Raw genomic sequence first — 15334 nt, 5'->3', positions numbered from 1 at the left:
GTACTTATGAGGTTGAGGAAGAAAGATTGTTAGGGCCAGGGAGATGGCTCAGTGGAATAAGTGCTTACCTGACAAGCACAAGGTCCTGAGTTTGATCCCTGGAACACCCCCCAAAACAAAACAAAAACTGGAAAGATTGTTGCCAAGTTCATGGCCAGCCTGAACTATACACTGAAACTCTGTCACAAACAAACAAATAAATATTTAGGTCAAAAGCAACTACTATATATGTACATAAAACTCGAGTTGAACTTTTTTCTTTGTCTTTTTGAGATAGGATTTCACTATGCAGTTCAGGCTGGCTTTGAACTCACTTTGTAGCTGAGCTGGTCTCACACTCAAAGCCATCCTCCTGCTTCAGCCTCTCAAGTGCTGGGATTACAGGTGTGAGCCATCGTGCCCAGCAAGTTGAACTTTCTTAGAGGTGGGCACAAAAGGAAATCCCATTGGTTTTGCCCCTTCTTACGTAACAAGAGGAAGCGCGTGTACATGGAGAGAGCTTGGCTTCTCACATTCCGAAATGTTGGTATGAGGTTCACCTTTCATAAAAGCCCTTCACAGCCCAGCACATGACATGATGCATGTGCCGGAAGCAAGAAGCTTTTAAAGATGCAGAAATGTTCTTCAGCGTGACAGTGGCTTACCTCACCCCTTCATTATTTGAAACATTTTTATTGACTGAAATGTCAATTATCTTAGAAGGGACACAGACTACCTTGTGTATGCCTCTTAATTATAAGTTTAAATGGAAGTATGTTAGTATTTAATGATGAAGAAAATGATACATTTTCTTCAAGAGACTTGCTGCTCTTCCAACAAGTTGTTGTTTAAATGAGCTGATACTGTTTTTTGGGGTTGTTTTGTTTTGTTTTTTGTACTTTTTAGGGAAGGGTCTACAGGGTGTTCAGGGTCTCACTACTAGATTGTACTCGTACTGGTCCACCTGTCTACAGCCTCCCGAGAGCTGGGATTATAGGCATGCACCGCCATGTCCGGTCTCAACTGCTGTATCAGTACACCTGTGGGGTGGGTCCAGCACGGCAGGCCCGGGGATTGAACCCCCAGCTCCTGCGCCTGCTTGCAGGCACTTTAATCTGCTGAGCAATGGCTGGCCAAGCAGACACTGTTATTACAGGCCAAGCAAGATGGGGCGCTACTCAGTTTGGGACCAATAAGTGTTAATGGTGTGTACCAAAGCAGAGATTCTTCCTTTGAAAACATCTCGCGTTGTAGCATTCCCTGGCCATCCGCACAGTAACGTCCAGCACTAGCACCATGAGACAGGTGGGCACTCTGCTCTTACACCCGGAGCTAACGCTTAAACGATCTTGGTTATCATCTAAATGCATGCGCAGATTTTTAAAAATTAGATACCTAAATAACAGTACATATGTACAGCCTATTTGATGTCCCTACTTCTAAAAAGCTTCTCTTCAATTTCACTATAGTCACATCTTTATAGAGAAGTTCTTTTCTTGTTATCATAATTCTAACTTTGTATTCACACATGGTCAGATTTCTTACCCAGGAAAATATCCTTACATACAGAAATAGTTAACTTACAAAGCAAACAAAATAGGAATGTTTGAAAAGTTACCTTTCAGCTGCTGCTTCTCTTTGGTATTAACTGCTGCTTAGAAAGGACTACGGTTCTTTTCCTGTCTTATGGCTCCATGTTTTGCACTGATGCCTGCTTTCTGCCTCCTGCATAGGTGAGATGTCTTCTATGGCTCCAGTGAACATTGATGTTGATGTTTGTTTTCTTGCGTAAAGTTGAGTGCATTTCTATGTGAAGCCAAAATAATCCCTTTGAGGCCTCTGGGTCTTGAGCAAGCCATTGCCGGGTGAGTTTCCCTGCAGGGCTTTGACTCAGCTGGGTGCCAGTGTAAGAGTCCCTGCTCTTGACTGAGGGTGGCTGTGGGCTGGCCCCGTGTTCCCTTGCTGTAGCACTGTGAGGTACCTGGTGTTCAGTACCAGTGGTTGAGCTAGGCGAAGCCTGGGCACAAGATGCTGAACTAGTTGCCTCCCTGTACAGAGCAGTGGAAATAGCAGCATTTAGGATTCACAGCTTCCGAGGCCCAGGGGTGCAGCGAGCTCAGTGGGACCAGGGTACATCCAGGGGCCAGGGCTGTGGCCGCCCCTGCAGGTGCCACTGGGAGGCTCTGCTTGCGGCTGCCTCACAAGGACCCTCCAGACACACTTGTTGGTGGGCTGCTGGCTGGAGGCCACGCTCAGCTTCCTGGCAACTAAGTCTTGCTTGGCACAGGACAGCTCAAAATACAGCCTCTATCAGGGAGACAAGCAGTGAGCACCCCAGAAGAAGCCTTTGTAAGCTCATCTCAGGAGTGGTGCTGTCCTGTCTGTCACCTTTGCTGTACTCTGCTAGAAGTGAATAACCAGATCCTGCCTTGCCTCAGAGCAGGGGATGTTTGAGCAGCACTTAGTAGGTCACCTGTCGCTGAGTGGAGGGGCTAAGATTGCCACTGCGATGAGAGGAGACGGAGCCTCTCACCCTGGTGCTGCACTGTAGGTACGCAGAGGTGGTGGCCCCGAGGTTCTTGGGAAAGGGTGTCAGCGCTGGCCTGCTGCACCACCTATCTGTCCTCAGTGAGCGCAGTACCATGGTGGTGCCACGTGGCACACAAGGGACATGACGGGGAGAGCGTGGCCTGTCTTCTCCCCCGGGCCAATCTTCATCCAGTGCTGGCGACTCAGCTGCAGAGCCTTCTCAGGAGGCGTCGTTCATTCTCTGTAAATTGAGCAAAGCCTTGATTCCTGCCTGCCCTTCTCCTTCATGGCAACCTTGGCCTTTAGGTGGCATTAGTGTCGTTGGGATGGCTTTTGTGAGGGCAGGGAGACTATCCCAGAGAGCTCCCATGTCCACCCGGAGCAAACAGCCAGGAAGTGGCTTCACCGTGTTTCTAACTCACGGCTCTGTGGCTCCAAAGGCTTTGTCATTTCCACCACGGCTTGCTCCATGAGCGACTCTCTCGAGAAGCCAACGAACCAGCTGGTTAGGTGGGGGTGCTTTGCCTTGTTCGCTGGTCAGCCAGAGTGCCCGTCACCAAGCTGTCCTTACCACGGGTTGGCCACCAAGTTCCTAGGTGTGTGATGTATCTCCCGGGCAGTGACAGCAGGACCAGGGTGGCACCAGCTTGTGTTGCTGCTGGCACAGCAGGTTGCCTAAACCCTGTGCCCAACTATGTCACATGAAAAAGGTGGGGACAGGGCTCGGCTCTGTTTTATGCCATTTGGGAGTAGAAATATCCTCATTAAGTGCCTGCTCCTGCCAGTTGGACTTGAGGAGTTGCTCTGTGAAACAGACTCAAGGGGGCCATTAACAACCTGGAATCAATACCGAGCTTTTACAGCTTTTGAGACAGACATCTGCTGAAGCAGGAATCAAAGCCTGACAGTAGATCATTAAGCGTTACAGATATCCCCAAACTCTCCACAACCATTTCATCAGTGATGACAGCAACGGTCCTGATAGAGCAGGTGCACGTCGAGCCCAGCTCTCTCAGTCTGTTGGATCGTACAATTCAAAGTGCCATTTCCTGGGGAGCCAGGAGGCGCCCAGCGAGCAGAGGGCTTTGCTGGCTGGGGACAGGGACCTCTGCTCTGGGCGAGCACATAGGCTGTGTTCTGATCCCTTTCCCAGCCCTGAGATCAGTAAGTCACTTTGCAAGAAGGAAGAAGATCACCCCGAGCAGGGTGGGAATAACTGGGGGGAGCCCAGCACCCTTGGCAAGGGTCCCATGGTCTGCAGTGACTGGTACTGATTGCTGAGTGCGCGGGGCGGCAGTGCAGTGCCAAGCACACACTTGGCTGCACGAGGCTGCAGCTTTGGTCTGACACTGCCACAAAAAGAAAAGAGTGGTGTTGGGGCGGGGGGGAGGGGAATTGTTACCACACAGAGGGTGCTTAATTCCATGTAGGGAAAGGGGGGCTCATGGGGCCGGGGAGATGGCTCAGTAGAATAAGTGTTTGCTTGGCAAACGCAAAGGCCTGAGTTCAATTCCTGGTTCAACCAAAAAAAAAAAAAAAAAAAAAAAAAGGAGGGTAGGTGAGTTCCTGGACTATAATGGAGAAATCTGTAGGAACATGTGCCTCGCCTGTCCTCTGCTTGTGGCCAAGGTGACCAGGCCTGGCTGTTGCATCAGTCAGATGGCTCTGACCTGGCCCCTTGACCCACTGGCAGCAGCACAAGTGGCGTCTGAAAGCATTTACACCTCGGTTCTGGCTTCTTTATCAGCTTCTGCTTGGGATGTTTGCTGCTGAGATTCTGTTTGCTTTTTGCTTGTTTAAATTTCAAACTATCCTTGTCAAAACCAAGAATCCTATAATGGGTTCCATTGTTTAATTCTATGGCCCTTGGTAGGTGAGTTGGGGAGTTGGGGGCCTTCCCAGAACCCTACTGCCGGGACCATTACAGGGCCCCTTGTTGCTGGGGCCCTGGCTTCCTTGTGTTGTTTCTGGCCAGCCCTCTGCCACAGGGGAAGAACAGAGGTTACCCCGACTGCAGCCTCTGGCTCCTTCCCGCCCCTCGCTTTTTCAAAGACAGGGCTCGCTACTGTTTGTCTGTTTTTCCCACGCAGGTTGCCCCTAGCCTGCGTGAAAAGTGGGTGTGACACTCGGAGGGACGCCCCCTTGCGGCCGCCTGCTGCACAACCCCAGCCTCAGACCCCCGCCCACCGCCACCAGCGTACTGCCCTGGCTGCCTCCCGGCTCCCTTTGGCCAGGGTCTGAGCCAGGCCCCGGTCTCCGAGGCGTCCTGAGCCATGCATGCCACCTTCTGTTTACAGGGCACCATCGTCCTGCCCAACCTGGCCTCTGCGCTGTGTGACCCCGAGCACTGGGAGACCCCTCACCAGTTCAACCCTGGCCACTTCCTGGACAAGGATGGAAATTTTGTGGTGAACGAAGCCTTCCTGCCATTCTCTGCGGGTACTCAGCAAGCACTGGGTGCTGGATGCTGAGTGGTAGGTGGGAGGGTGCTAGGGACAGACGCTGCTACCCCTGACCTTTTGCTTCCAGGACATCGGGTGTGCCCGGGGGACCAGCTGGCCCGAATGGAGCTCTTCCTGATGTTTGCCACTCTCCTCCGGAGCTTCTGGTTCCGGCTGCCGGAGGGGAGCCCAGGGCTCAGGCTGGAGTACATCTTTGGGGGCACCCTGCAGCCCCAGCCCCAGGAGATCTGTGCCGTGCTGCGCCGGATCAGCCCCAGCCCAGGCCCCAGCGAGGAGGGCCTGTAGCCGGCTGGCTCTTGCCCTTTCTCCTTCGCTTCCTGCAAACCAAAGAGGAGGACCGACGGGCTCACCCAGTCATCTGCCCATGGGTTCCCTAGCACAAGCTCCAGGTGACAGTAGTGAGGGGATTTATCAAGACTTCTACAAAGGTAGCTGGGTTCTCAGGTTAGATTGGCAAGGGAGGATTTACAGCGTCCTTTAGGGTTGACATTAAATCAATTTGCATGGTTCATCTGGTGAATCAAGCCTCACAAGGCAGCAGCTAAACAGGTTCATAGGGAAACGGCTTTCAGGCAAAACTGTAAATACCATAATGTGTGCTAGCACTTTGGATGTTGAGGATTGATCAGCTTTACACAAAGAGGCGGGCAGTTTGGCATGGTGGTTATTGCAACATGCTGGGAGACTGAGGCAAAAGGATTCCACGTTCAAATGAACCCCCCCTCCCCTTTTCTTCTGGTACCAGAAATTGAACTCAGGACCTTGCACTTGCCAGGCTGGCGGTGTGCCACTGAGCTATTCCCCAGCCCAATTCCATTTTTCTTAAAATAAATAAATATTTTTTAAAAAACAAAACTGGGGCTGTAGTCTCCTGGGAAGGCCCTAAGTAAACATAAAAAAAGAGAGGGGAAGCAGCTTATTTTTGCCCTCGCCTGCCCTCTTCTGGCAAGAGGGGAGAAGTGCAGGCAGGACAGGGAAAGCTGGCCCCTGTCAGCCCCCACCACCAACCCCACTGTTCCCAGCAACTCTTCCCCTAGGTTCCCCTCTAACTTCCCAGAGGGCCCCCAAGCTCTATGCTTCCAGACAGGTCTTAATTATTAAAAAGGAACAGCCTGGGCTAAGGAATGAAAAGGAGACACTACTACGCATGTAGGAGTAACTTCCAAGTCCTCGTCTCGGTCCAAGAAGCCAGTATTTGTCATCCCAAAGTTACGTTATTGGAATCCCATCAAGTTGATTCCAATTTCAATGCAACCCACGTGAAAATAAAGACACTAAATTGTATTTTCAATCATCGGGGAGAATGGGGCTCTAAGTCCAGCCACGAATGGCTTTCCAGAACTAAGAGAGTGACCCAGGGCCTCACCCGGTTTTTATTCAGTGGGGGAGTGGCTTGAGGAGGATTGACTGAGAATTGTGGGAAGCAGGTGACTACAGTGAGCTGAGCTACATTTACCTCTGCTATATGCAGAGACAGTAATCTGCTTTATGCTAGTGAGATAGTATCTGATGTTTTGGGGGGACTGGTGCTTCAGCTTTGATGTAGTCTTTCAAGCCCCAGGAAGTCATGGCCTCTGTCTCGAGGCTCGATCCCAGCTGGCGGTGCGGAGCATTGGCTCTTCCGTCCTGTCTCTACCCGGCTCAGGTTAAAGAGCAGCAGGTATAGGTTACCAGGGAAACACACGCCACCTCCAAAGACTATCACCAGCACCTCAGCTGGACCAATACACATTGCTTAAGGCCAATTGAAGGATAAACAGAAGTCATGGCCAGCTCTGTACAGAACAGTATGAGGAAACAGGGTCAGGCTCAGTCAAAATGGTGACAGTCGCTCTTCTTTCAAGGAAAGCTGCTCAGGTGGTCCTCCACAACACAAGGTTCAAGTTGTTAAAACATAGCCCTGACGATGCCGAGAGCCCGCAAAGGTGCGGAGACGCACGCTGGAACTCTCACGCGCCGCGCTGGGAAGATGAACTGGCACAAGCACAAGGTGGATTTCTGGTAAAAACGAGCACGACACCGCAGCCGTCCCAGTCCTGGGGTCCAAAGAAATGCAAATTCACATTTGCACTTAGGCATATTCAGAGGCATCTATTTCTGTGATCTTCTTGAAAAATCAAAATCGTAGGAATAAGTGGTTACCAAGGTCAGGAAGTAGGGTTGACCTGAAAGGGACCGAAGGGAACTTAATGTTCTCTATGTTGATTGTGGCGATGGTTACATGATTGTAGGTGTTTTGTCAAAACTCATACAGCTGTGTAGAGAGCTTGTGTGTGTGTGTGTGTGTGTGTGTGTGCGCGCGCGTGCACGTGCATATATCAAATCTCAATAAACCTGGCTTTTAAAAAGCAATGCTTTGTTTTTCCTGGAACTTGGTCCCCATGCCCTCAAAGACCCTTGCACACATCATCTAAGCCGACTGACCCCAGGGTAGGTGTCAGTCTGCTTTCTCCTTGCCCACTCCCAGCTCCTGCTCCCCCCATTACTGAGCCCAGCTAGAAGCTGGAGTGAAGGAGTCCATTCACAGGGCTCAGAGAAGCAGGCTCCTGTGGGCCTGGGGCTGTGGTGACAGTGACCAGAAAGGGCAAGCCAAGCACACCTGGGCAATCCAGGCCCCAGCTCCCCGGGCACAGGTGGGCCATGCTCACCTTGTGCCCTAGTGATCTTTCCAGATTTCTGGCCACCGGTCACCCTGGGCACATACTGTTCCTCCACCAAGACCCTTTATCAACTACACCTCTTGGGCACCACTGACATTTTCATCACTTTCTTTGCCAGAGTCTGAGGGCTCCATTCCAAGGCCTGCCATCATCCTAGTGACCCCAGCTTCTTCAAACAACCCTCTCTACATCCAGGACACCCCCATCTTCTGTGAGTTTCATTTTCCTTTGTCTTCTGCGATCAGTCCGAGGGCCACCCCCAAGCTCTCATCAGCACCTAGAGACGTCCTCCAGCCACAGCCCCCAAACTGTACACTCACAGCCCCTCACTGTCACAGTTTCAGCTGTGCTGGTAGAAACACAAGACTTGCGGGTCTGCCATGCAGGGTAACCCATTACTCACAGCAAGAGCATGGGACAGATTATTAGAATTTTTCAGCTGGTTCCTTGAGTCCCAGTTCCCGTGGAGCAATGCGAAGAGGATTAGGCGACACCCGGGCACTCAGTGGTTGAATTGTAGGAAAAGAATGCTGATTTTAGGAACCAGGATCTTTCATGAGTGATACATATGCCTGTGGTCTGTAGAGTAATGGTGTAGGGCAAGGTGGTGCATGGCTGTACTCCCAACACTGGGTGGGCTGAGGTAGGAGGATCACTGTGAGTCTAAGGCCCACTTGAGCTGCATAGTGAGATCCCAGGGCAGAAAGAAAAGAGACAGACTAAAATGACTCATCAGACACAAGAGATTCATCTTGTCTCTTTCTTCCAAGTCTCTATGCAGATTTGCCCTTTGCTCTGGTGGAAAATAAAGCAAACCAGGTTGTTAGCTGGTTTATTATAAAACTTACTATGAAACACGTGAGGAGCGGTGGTACGTGTCTGATCTCAGCACTCAGGAGGCTGAGGCAGGCTGGGCTACACAGTGAATTCAAGGCCAGCCTGAACTACAAAGGGAGACCTTGCCTCAAAAAAACGAAATAAAAGTCAGAGGTGCTGGCGCATGATTCTAATCCCACCACTGGGAGCCTGAGGTAGGAGGATGGCCACAAGTTCGAGGCTACCCTTGGCTACCTAGAGAGTCCAAGGCCAGCCTGGACTACTCAGCAAGACCCTGTTTCAAAACAAAAGAAAACAACAGCAACAACAAAATACTTAAATAAATATATATAGTGGCTCCTTGGTTCACAAACTTAATTCTTTCCATCTGGTTCATTCCATTGTAGGTAGGTAGGTAGAGGGGTAGGTAGGTCAATAGATACATAAATAGATACACAGATAGATAGTTGGTAGATTCCTAAAGCCCAGTCTTCTCAGTTGAAGTGTGAATCTTTGTGTGTTTAATATGTATGTGGCCCGGGGCATTGTTACTGCAGTCCCTGCAGAACATGGGGAACTAGTGCACACGTGACACTTTGAGGCTTGCTGAGCTGTGGTAAGAAAGTGTTTCCTTTTGACCCCGGAGTCTCCCATCCTTTGCCAGCAGCCCACCTTTGGCTTATAAACCGGATAAAATCAACTCCTAGCAAAACACCTATGACATAGTCAAAGTGAACTTAGTTTCTCAAACAAGTCATGCCCTGGGGGGACATTACCTGTGCTATTCTCTGAGTAGAACGTTTTGGTCTGTCTCTTGTCTCTCTGCCCTGGGATCTCACTATGCAGTTCAGGCGGGCCTCAAACTTGCAGCGATCCTCCTGGCTGCCTCAGCCGTCCCAGTGCTGGGATTACAGGTGCGCAGCGCCATGCCCCATGTAATTTATTTTTATGTATATATGTATGTATGGATGTATTTATTTGAGGTACTGGGGGTTGAACTCAGGACCTTGCACTTGCCAAACAAGCACTTATTCTCCTGAGCTATCTCCCCGGCCCCGCCCCATATAATTTAGAGAGGCTTATTAAGTATTTGTGGAAGGAATGTAGCGTTATTGCAGGACTACGCATAGCATGGTATGCACATAGAAAGGAAGTGCGGGGAAGCCAAGGGGGTGGGGTGGGAAAGGCCTCTCCAAGAGAGGAGGGGCACACTGCTTAGGCAGTTTGAGAAGAGGGAAGGGAGAGGTGGCTCTGGTAGTGGGAAGTGTCTATAGGAGGGACGGTGCCTTTGAGAAGGCCACTCCGCCAGACTGCAACTAGACCCCAGCGCCGAAGTGGCAGGAAATAAAGCTCACAAGCAAGCAGCCCTGACTTTCATTTCAGGCTAGGACAGTGTTAAAGATACGTGGCACATCCTCCACCACAGGAAGCCACGAAAAGGTTAAGGGGCAGAAGAAAACGGGAACGTAAGAAAACCTGTCTTGTAGCGTCGGCTCCTGCAGGGGGCAGGTGTGTGGGCAGGCAGGCCAAGTGCCTGACACACGGCACGACTCAATCGTTTGCCGGCCCTTCCTCCCCAGAGCCTCGCCTGCGGGGGGCTGCAGGCCCGGCTCCCCACCGCGGCGGGATCGGTCCGGGCTGCAGGTGGAGGCGTGGAGCCCCGCCCCGCGCGCCGCGCATGCGCCCTTCCGCCCGGTCGGCGCGCTCCGACGCGCGGGGCGCTCTAGGGCTCCGCGGCGCTCTATGGTGCGCTCTTCGCCCCGGAAGTCGTTCCGTGGCTGGGGTGGTAAGGTCGGGCCATGGTGGGGCCGAGGTTGGGAAGATGGCGTGGCGAGGCTGGGCACACAGAGGCTGGGGCTGCGGCCAGGCGTGGGCCCCGCGGGTGGGCGGCCACATCTCCGAGGAGCTCCCCACGGGCCTGGCCCTGCCGCGGCTGTCCGGACGCAGGTAATGGCCGTCGTCCCCTCCGCCCGGAGCTCCGGCCGCGCGTCCTCGGAGCTCTCGGGCCGCCCCCCTGCGCGTCCTTTTCAGCTCACTCGCCGCCAACCCCCTCCGCTCTTCCTTAGCCCTCGTTCCGTTCTCCCCTCTGGAGGCGCCGCCTGGCCCCGGGCGGGTCGGACGGTGACTGCCCTGCCGGCCTTGCGAGAGCCTGCGCTTTCCTTTTACCACTGGGAGGAGGGACGGGTCGGGAAAGGGGATGAACGGGAGACTTGCTTCCTGAGCGGGTAATACTGAAATATTTTAAGGGAAGCAGTTGTCCAATGGCAGAATGGCAGAGCCTAGTAGCCTAATTACAAAGCGTGTATTCCACCGCACCACTTCCCTTCTTTAGGTGTAGAGAAGACGGGGTAAGAGGAATACAGCGTTGTCTCTCTTGCAGAGACCTAAGCAAAGTTGACCTGTTGAAACATTGAGACAGTGGAACATTTGGTTTCTCCATGCTATGGGAAGAAATCTACCCCTGCTTGCGGGAGGAGAAACTGTATGAAGATCGTGGTCTATCAGTGTTGCCTGATTTTTCTATAAGGGTTCATTCGGTTCTACATTGAGAGAAATCCTTCAGTGTTCTAACAGTCGGATGTGTGCTGGCTTTTGCATTGCATTCAGATTTTCAGCCTTCCCAGTAATTGACTTGGTTAGATGGGTGACATAAGGTTCACCTGATGGTGGGGAGGAACCGTGAGAGGTCATCAGCACCTGGGCTAGTTAGGTGTGAGTGATTAAGGCTTTGCTATGGTGGAGACATTGCCTAGCAGCACGACATTACCTAATAGCTAGTAGGACAGGAACCCAGCACCCGAAAGCTGAGGTTGGAAGATGGCAAGTTTGAGGCCAGCCTCCTGGGCTACGTAATGCAACCCTGTCTCAGAAACTATTCAGGGGCCGGGTAGATGGCTCAGTGGAATAAGCGCTTCCCTGGCAAGTGCACGGGCCTGAATTCAATCCCTGGTTCCGGGGGGAAAAAAAAAAACTATTCAGCTGGAGTGTTTGTACAATATGTACCAGGCCACACCCAAGTCCTACAAAAGCAGAATCAAGAGGGATAGGAGAACTGGAGGAACCTGTACTTTTCTGGTTCCTGTATTTCCTAAAATCTATACAATATTTATAAGCACTCCAAGTGCATTTTATCAGACATTTGTGCAAAACTTGTGTTTGTTATATCTCAGTGGTAAAATAACATGCATCGTCAGGCATTGTGCAGATCCTGGAGAGAGGGAGAATGAGGTGGTTAGGTGGGGTGAGGGTGGATTTCAGTGGTCCTGATATACTGCATGTATTTGAGATCCCATTTGAGGTTGCATAGTGTGAAGGAGAAGAAAAGGTGAATGTCTTATTTAGAAGCAGGTTTATTAAATGAGAGTGTACACATCTCTAGTAGTTTTAGAAAGGGAAGCAAAAGGAAACTTGATGAAGAGGACCTTCCAGTAAAACTGGGTGGGAAGACCATTTGGAGCAAGAAATGACACAAGAAACGATGTTGAAGATTAGCACTTGATTTTTAAATGCCATTTATATGGAAAGTTGACATTTTTGTAGTAGCAAAATGCATTAGATGAGAATGTAGGTGAGCCTGAAGTAGACAGAGCATGTGTTTGCTCCTTCCCTCTGGAAATACTGAACATTATAATCTTCCTAAGTCTGGTTTGAGTTTTAGTGGTTCTAAAATTATTCAGAGGAATGACCCAAGCTGTGTGATTCCGATGTCATAGGCCCAAAGCAGGGCCAGGAATTGACATTTTTGCAAGCACTCTTGAGAAGTGATACTAGGCTCTATAAACTGTGTCCTTCCAGGATGTCCACCAGTCAGCATTTTAAAAGGATTGTAAAACAAAACACTAATAGTGATTTCAGTAGTTGAGAGAGACTAAAATATTTAATATCTGGCTTTTTTGGGGGGGCTAGCTCTGTTCACCCTGGGGCGGGGCTGGCCCAGCCTGTGGTGCTGAGGGTGGACCCTCATCCCTGTGCTTGCCTAAGCAGGTACTTTAGACTGCTGAGCTGTCTCACAGGCCCCACTATCTGGCTTTTTACAGGAAAAAAAATCTGAAGCTTTTCAGAAATGTTGCTGTTGTCAAGCTTCTGGTGGTACTTCTGAAAGATATGCTTTAAGCTTGAAAGTAGAAGGCTGCATAATTTACCAATTGTATGAACTGATCCAAAGGAGTGGCTTATTGTAGCACCTACACAGAGTTTAATTTTTAGATTGAGGTGGCAGTTTTAAAATATCCTTGTGGAGGCTGATGAGATGGCTCAGTGGTCTAAAGCACCTACTTAGAACAAGCTGTAGCTAAAGCACAGGGACCGCGGTTCAATCCCCCAGCACCACATGCCAGCCAGCCCTGCCCCCTGGTGGGCTGAGCTGGCCACACACACACACATAAATAAATTTTAAAAATTTAGTTAAAATATCCTTGTGGGGGCTGGAGAGATGGCTCAGTGGTCTAAAGCACCTACTTGAATCAAGCTTGGTAAAGCACAGGGACCTCGGTTCGATCCCCGGCACCACATGCCAGCCAGCCCCGCCCCCTGGTGGGCTGAGCTGGCCACACACACACACAATAAATAAATGTAATAAATAAAAATAAATATTTAAAAAATAAAATAAAATATCCTTGTGTATGATATAATTGTCAGGTAACTTGCATTATTTTCCCTGTTTAACTCACCACCTGTTAAGATGAGGTTGAAGAAAATAATTTTGGTATGCAAAATTTTATGTAGAATCCTTTTTTTTTTTTTAATGAATTTAGGACAGGGTCTACAGGGTGTCACTACGTAGGTCAGACTTGTAGTGATCTGCTGTTTATAGCCTCCCAAGAGCTGGAATTACAGACGCACGCCCAGTCTCAGTTGCCATCTCAGCGTACTCTGGGTGGTGGGCCCTGCACAGCAGGCCCAGGATTGAACCCTGACCACTGCACTCTGCCAAAGCAGGCGCTAGAATTCACTTTCAACTCCCAAATACATTTACTTTAAATAGAATGAATCAAATATATTGTGCGCTTAAACATGACATCTAGGGGCCAGGGAGATGGCTCAGTGGAATAAGTGCTTCCCTGGCAAGGGCAAGGGCCTGAGTTCAATCCCTGGTTCCACAAAAAAACCCCAAACAAAACATGACATCTTGTCTCCATTTAAATGTTAGGCTATTTCTATTCAATTTTGTTCATATAAAATTTTAGTAATGTAGACACTAGTGCTGTCTTGTATGTATATCATATTTTTAATCATTTTTATCTGGATTTTCTTTTTTGTGTGTGGTACTGACTACCAAACCCAGGGCATCCCCGTGCTACGTGACTGTTACTGCTGAGCTACATCCATGCCATTTTCATTTGTTTTTTTAAGGTAGGGTTTCACTGAGTTGCCAGCCTGGGTTTGCACTTTGAATCCTCCTATCTTGGCCTCCCAAGTAGTGGATATTACAGGCTTGCACCACAGCACTCAGCTTTGTCACTGTTAAAAAATGGTTCACAGCAATGTTATGTTACCATTAAGGCAACAAATATATGGATGTATTTTCTGTTTACAAGCTATGGGAGCATGCTAAAAACTAGTTGTAATAAAAAGAATCATGTGGCTAGCAGTAACGCAGGTGTTCATGGGCTGTCTGCACTTTGAGTTAAATTGCTGCCACAAATCATTGTGCTTCTCAGAAGGACGGAAGCCGCAGAGCTGCATGAGTTGGTGTATGCTCAGGGGACCAATTCCTTATCACTGTTATTTGTGTTGCTTTACTTTCCTGGTTTCCTAATTTATTTTAGGTGAATAATTCAGTTTTTCATCTTAGTACTCATCTAAATGGAAGGGGTCGGGGACATGGCTCAGTGGAATAAGCACTTCCCTGGCAAGCACAAGGGCCTGAGTTCAATCCCCGGTCCCCCCCCCCTCCCCCCCCCCAAAAAAAAAAAAAAAAAGACAAAAAATTCATCTAAATGGTAGCACTAAATAACTTGAAACTGAAAAAGGTTTAGACATTTGCAGTTTAAGACATTATTGTTCATGCGATTTATTTTGCCTCTTAGGAAATTTATGGGGCTGGTGAGATGGCTCAGTGGTCTAAAGCACCTACTTAGAACAAGCTTAGCAAAGCACAGGGACTGCGGTTCAATCCCCCAGCACCACATGCCAGCCAGTCCCGCCCCCTGGTGGGCTGAGCTGGCCACACACACACACACACACACACACATACACACAAATAAATAAATAAATTTTAAAAAAAGGAAATTTACGTACTCCCAGCACTCAGCAGGCAGAGGCAGGAGCATCACCTTGAGTTTGAGGCTACCCTGAGCTATGTAGTGAGTTCCAGGCCAGCCTGCACTAGATCCTGTATTAAAAAAAAAAAAAAAAAAAAATTAAAAGCTCTGTAAGAAGACTGTAGCTGTCATGTAGTAGGTCATGATAAGCTTTTCCTTCCACCTAGGAGCATCCTTCTGCCAATGGAAGGCTCAGCTCCAGCTCAGCCCTGTAACTGTCCTAAGCATTTGGAAGAAGTGATTGGTTTATGCTTTTGAAAGACCAGAGGGGTGACCCTGAGGTGATACTGTGGTGGGCAGTGAGCTTCCAGACCATTTTCAGTTCTTTCCAGTTCTTGTACAAGAGGAACATTGGTGTGGCAGAGGCAGCTGAGTGTAATAAAGTTTCAGGGACAAAATTATGATCTTAGCAAGCAGCCTCACGCTGTCCAAAAGGAAAACTGGAAGGAAAGGGAAAGGACACGGTGTGAGATGGGCTTAAGGATTACAAATGTGCGCCAGGCCTAGGATGCCCCCTTTGGGCCTTTCAGAGCATGACTGACAGTGTGATTAACAAAGTTGGCCTGGGACATTACTCAGGCTGGGGGCAGTGGTCCCTTAGCCCTCATTGTACTGTCTGATACTG

General features: G+C 49.6%; 2 protein-coding genes across 5 annotated transcripts in view; both read left to right on the top strand.

The window, feature by feature from the left end:
- Window positions 1–5255, top strand: part of LOC101587234 (cytochrome P450 2B4-like) — a 12268-nt gene extending 7013 nt beyond the window's left edge. Inside the window, exons 8-9 of the mRNA XM_004640794.1 lie at window positions 4806–4947; window positions 5038–5255. Coding sequence (XP_004640851.1) covers window positions 4806–4947; window positions 5038–5255 — 360 coding nt within the window. The remainder of the gene's footprint in view (window positions 1–4805; window positions 4948–5037) is intronic.
- Window positions 5256–10201: 4946 nt separating this feature from the next.
- Window positions 10202–15334, top strand: part of Parl (presenilin associated rhomboid like) — a 39161-nt gene continuing 34028 nt past the window's right edge. For 2 of the 4 annotated variants that reach the window (XM_023700726.1, XM_023700727.1), the window contains exon 1: window positions 10203–10393. In XM_023700726.1, coding sequence (XP_023556494.1) covers window positions 10269–10393 — 125 coding nt within the window. In that variant the 5' untranslated portion in view covers window positions 10203–10268. Of the gene's footprint in view, window positions 10394–15334 lie in introns of all 4 variants that reach the window. The other 2 variants (XR_002817989.1, XM_004640703.2) reach the window with 2 other exon arrangements.

This window comes from Octodon degus, unplaced genomic scaffold, assembly GCF_000260255.1.
Source record: "Octodon degus isolate 3935 unplaced genomic scaffold, OctDeg1.0 scaffold00126, whole genome shotgun sequence".
NCBI classification, from domain to species: Eukaryota; Metazoa; Chordata; class Mammalia; order Rodentia; family Octodontidae; genus Octodon; species Octodon degus.
The sequence above is the reverse complement of the archived record's forward strand: the minus strand, read 5'-3'. Positions and strand labels throughout refer to the sequence as shown.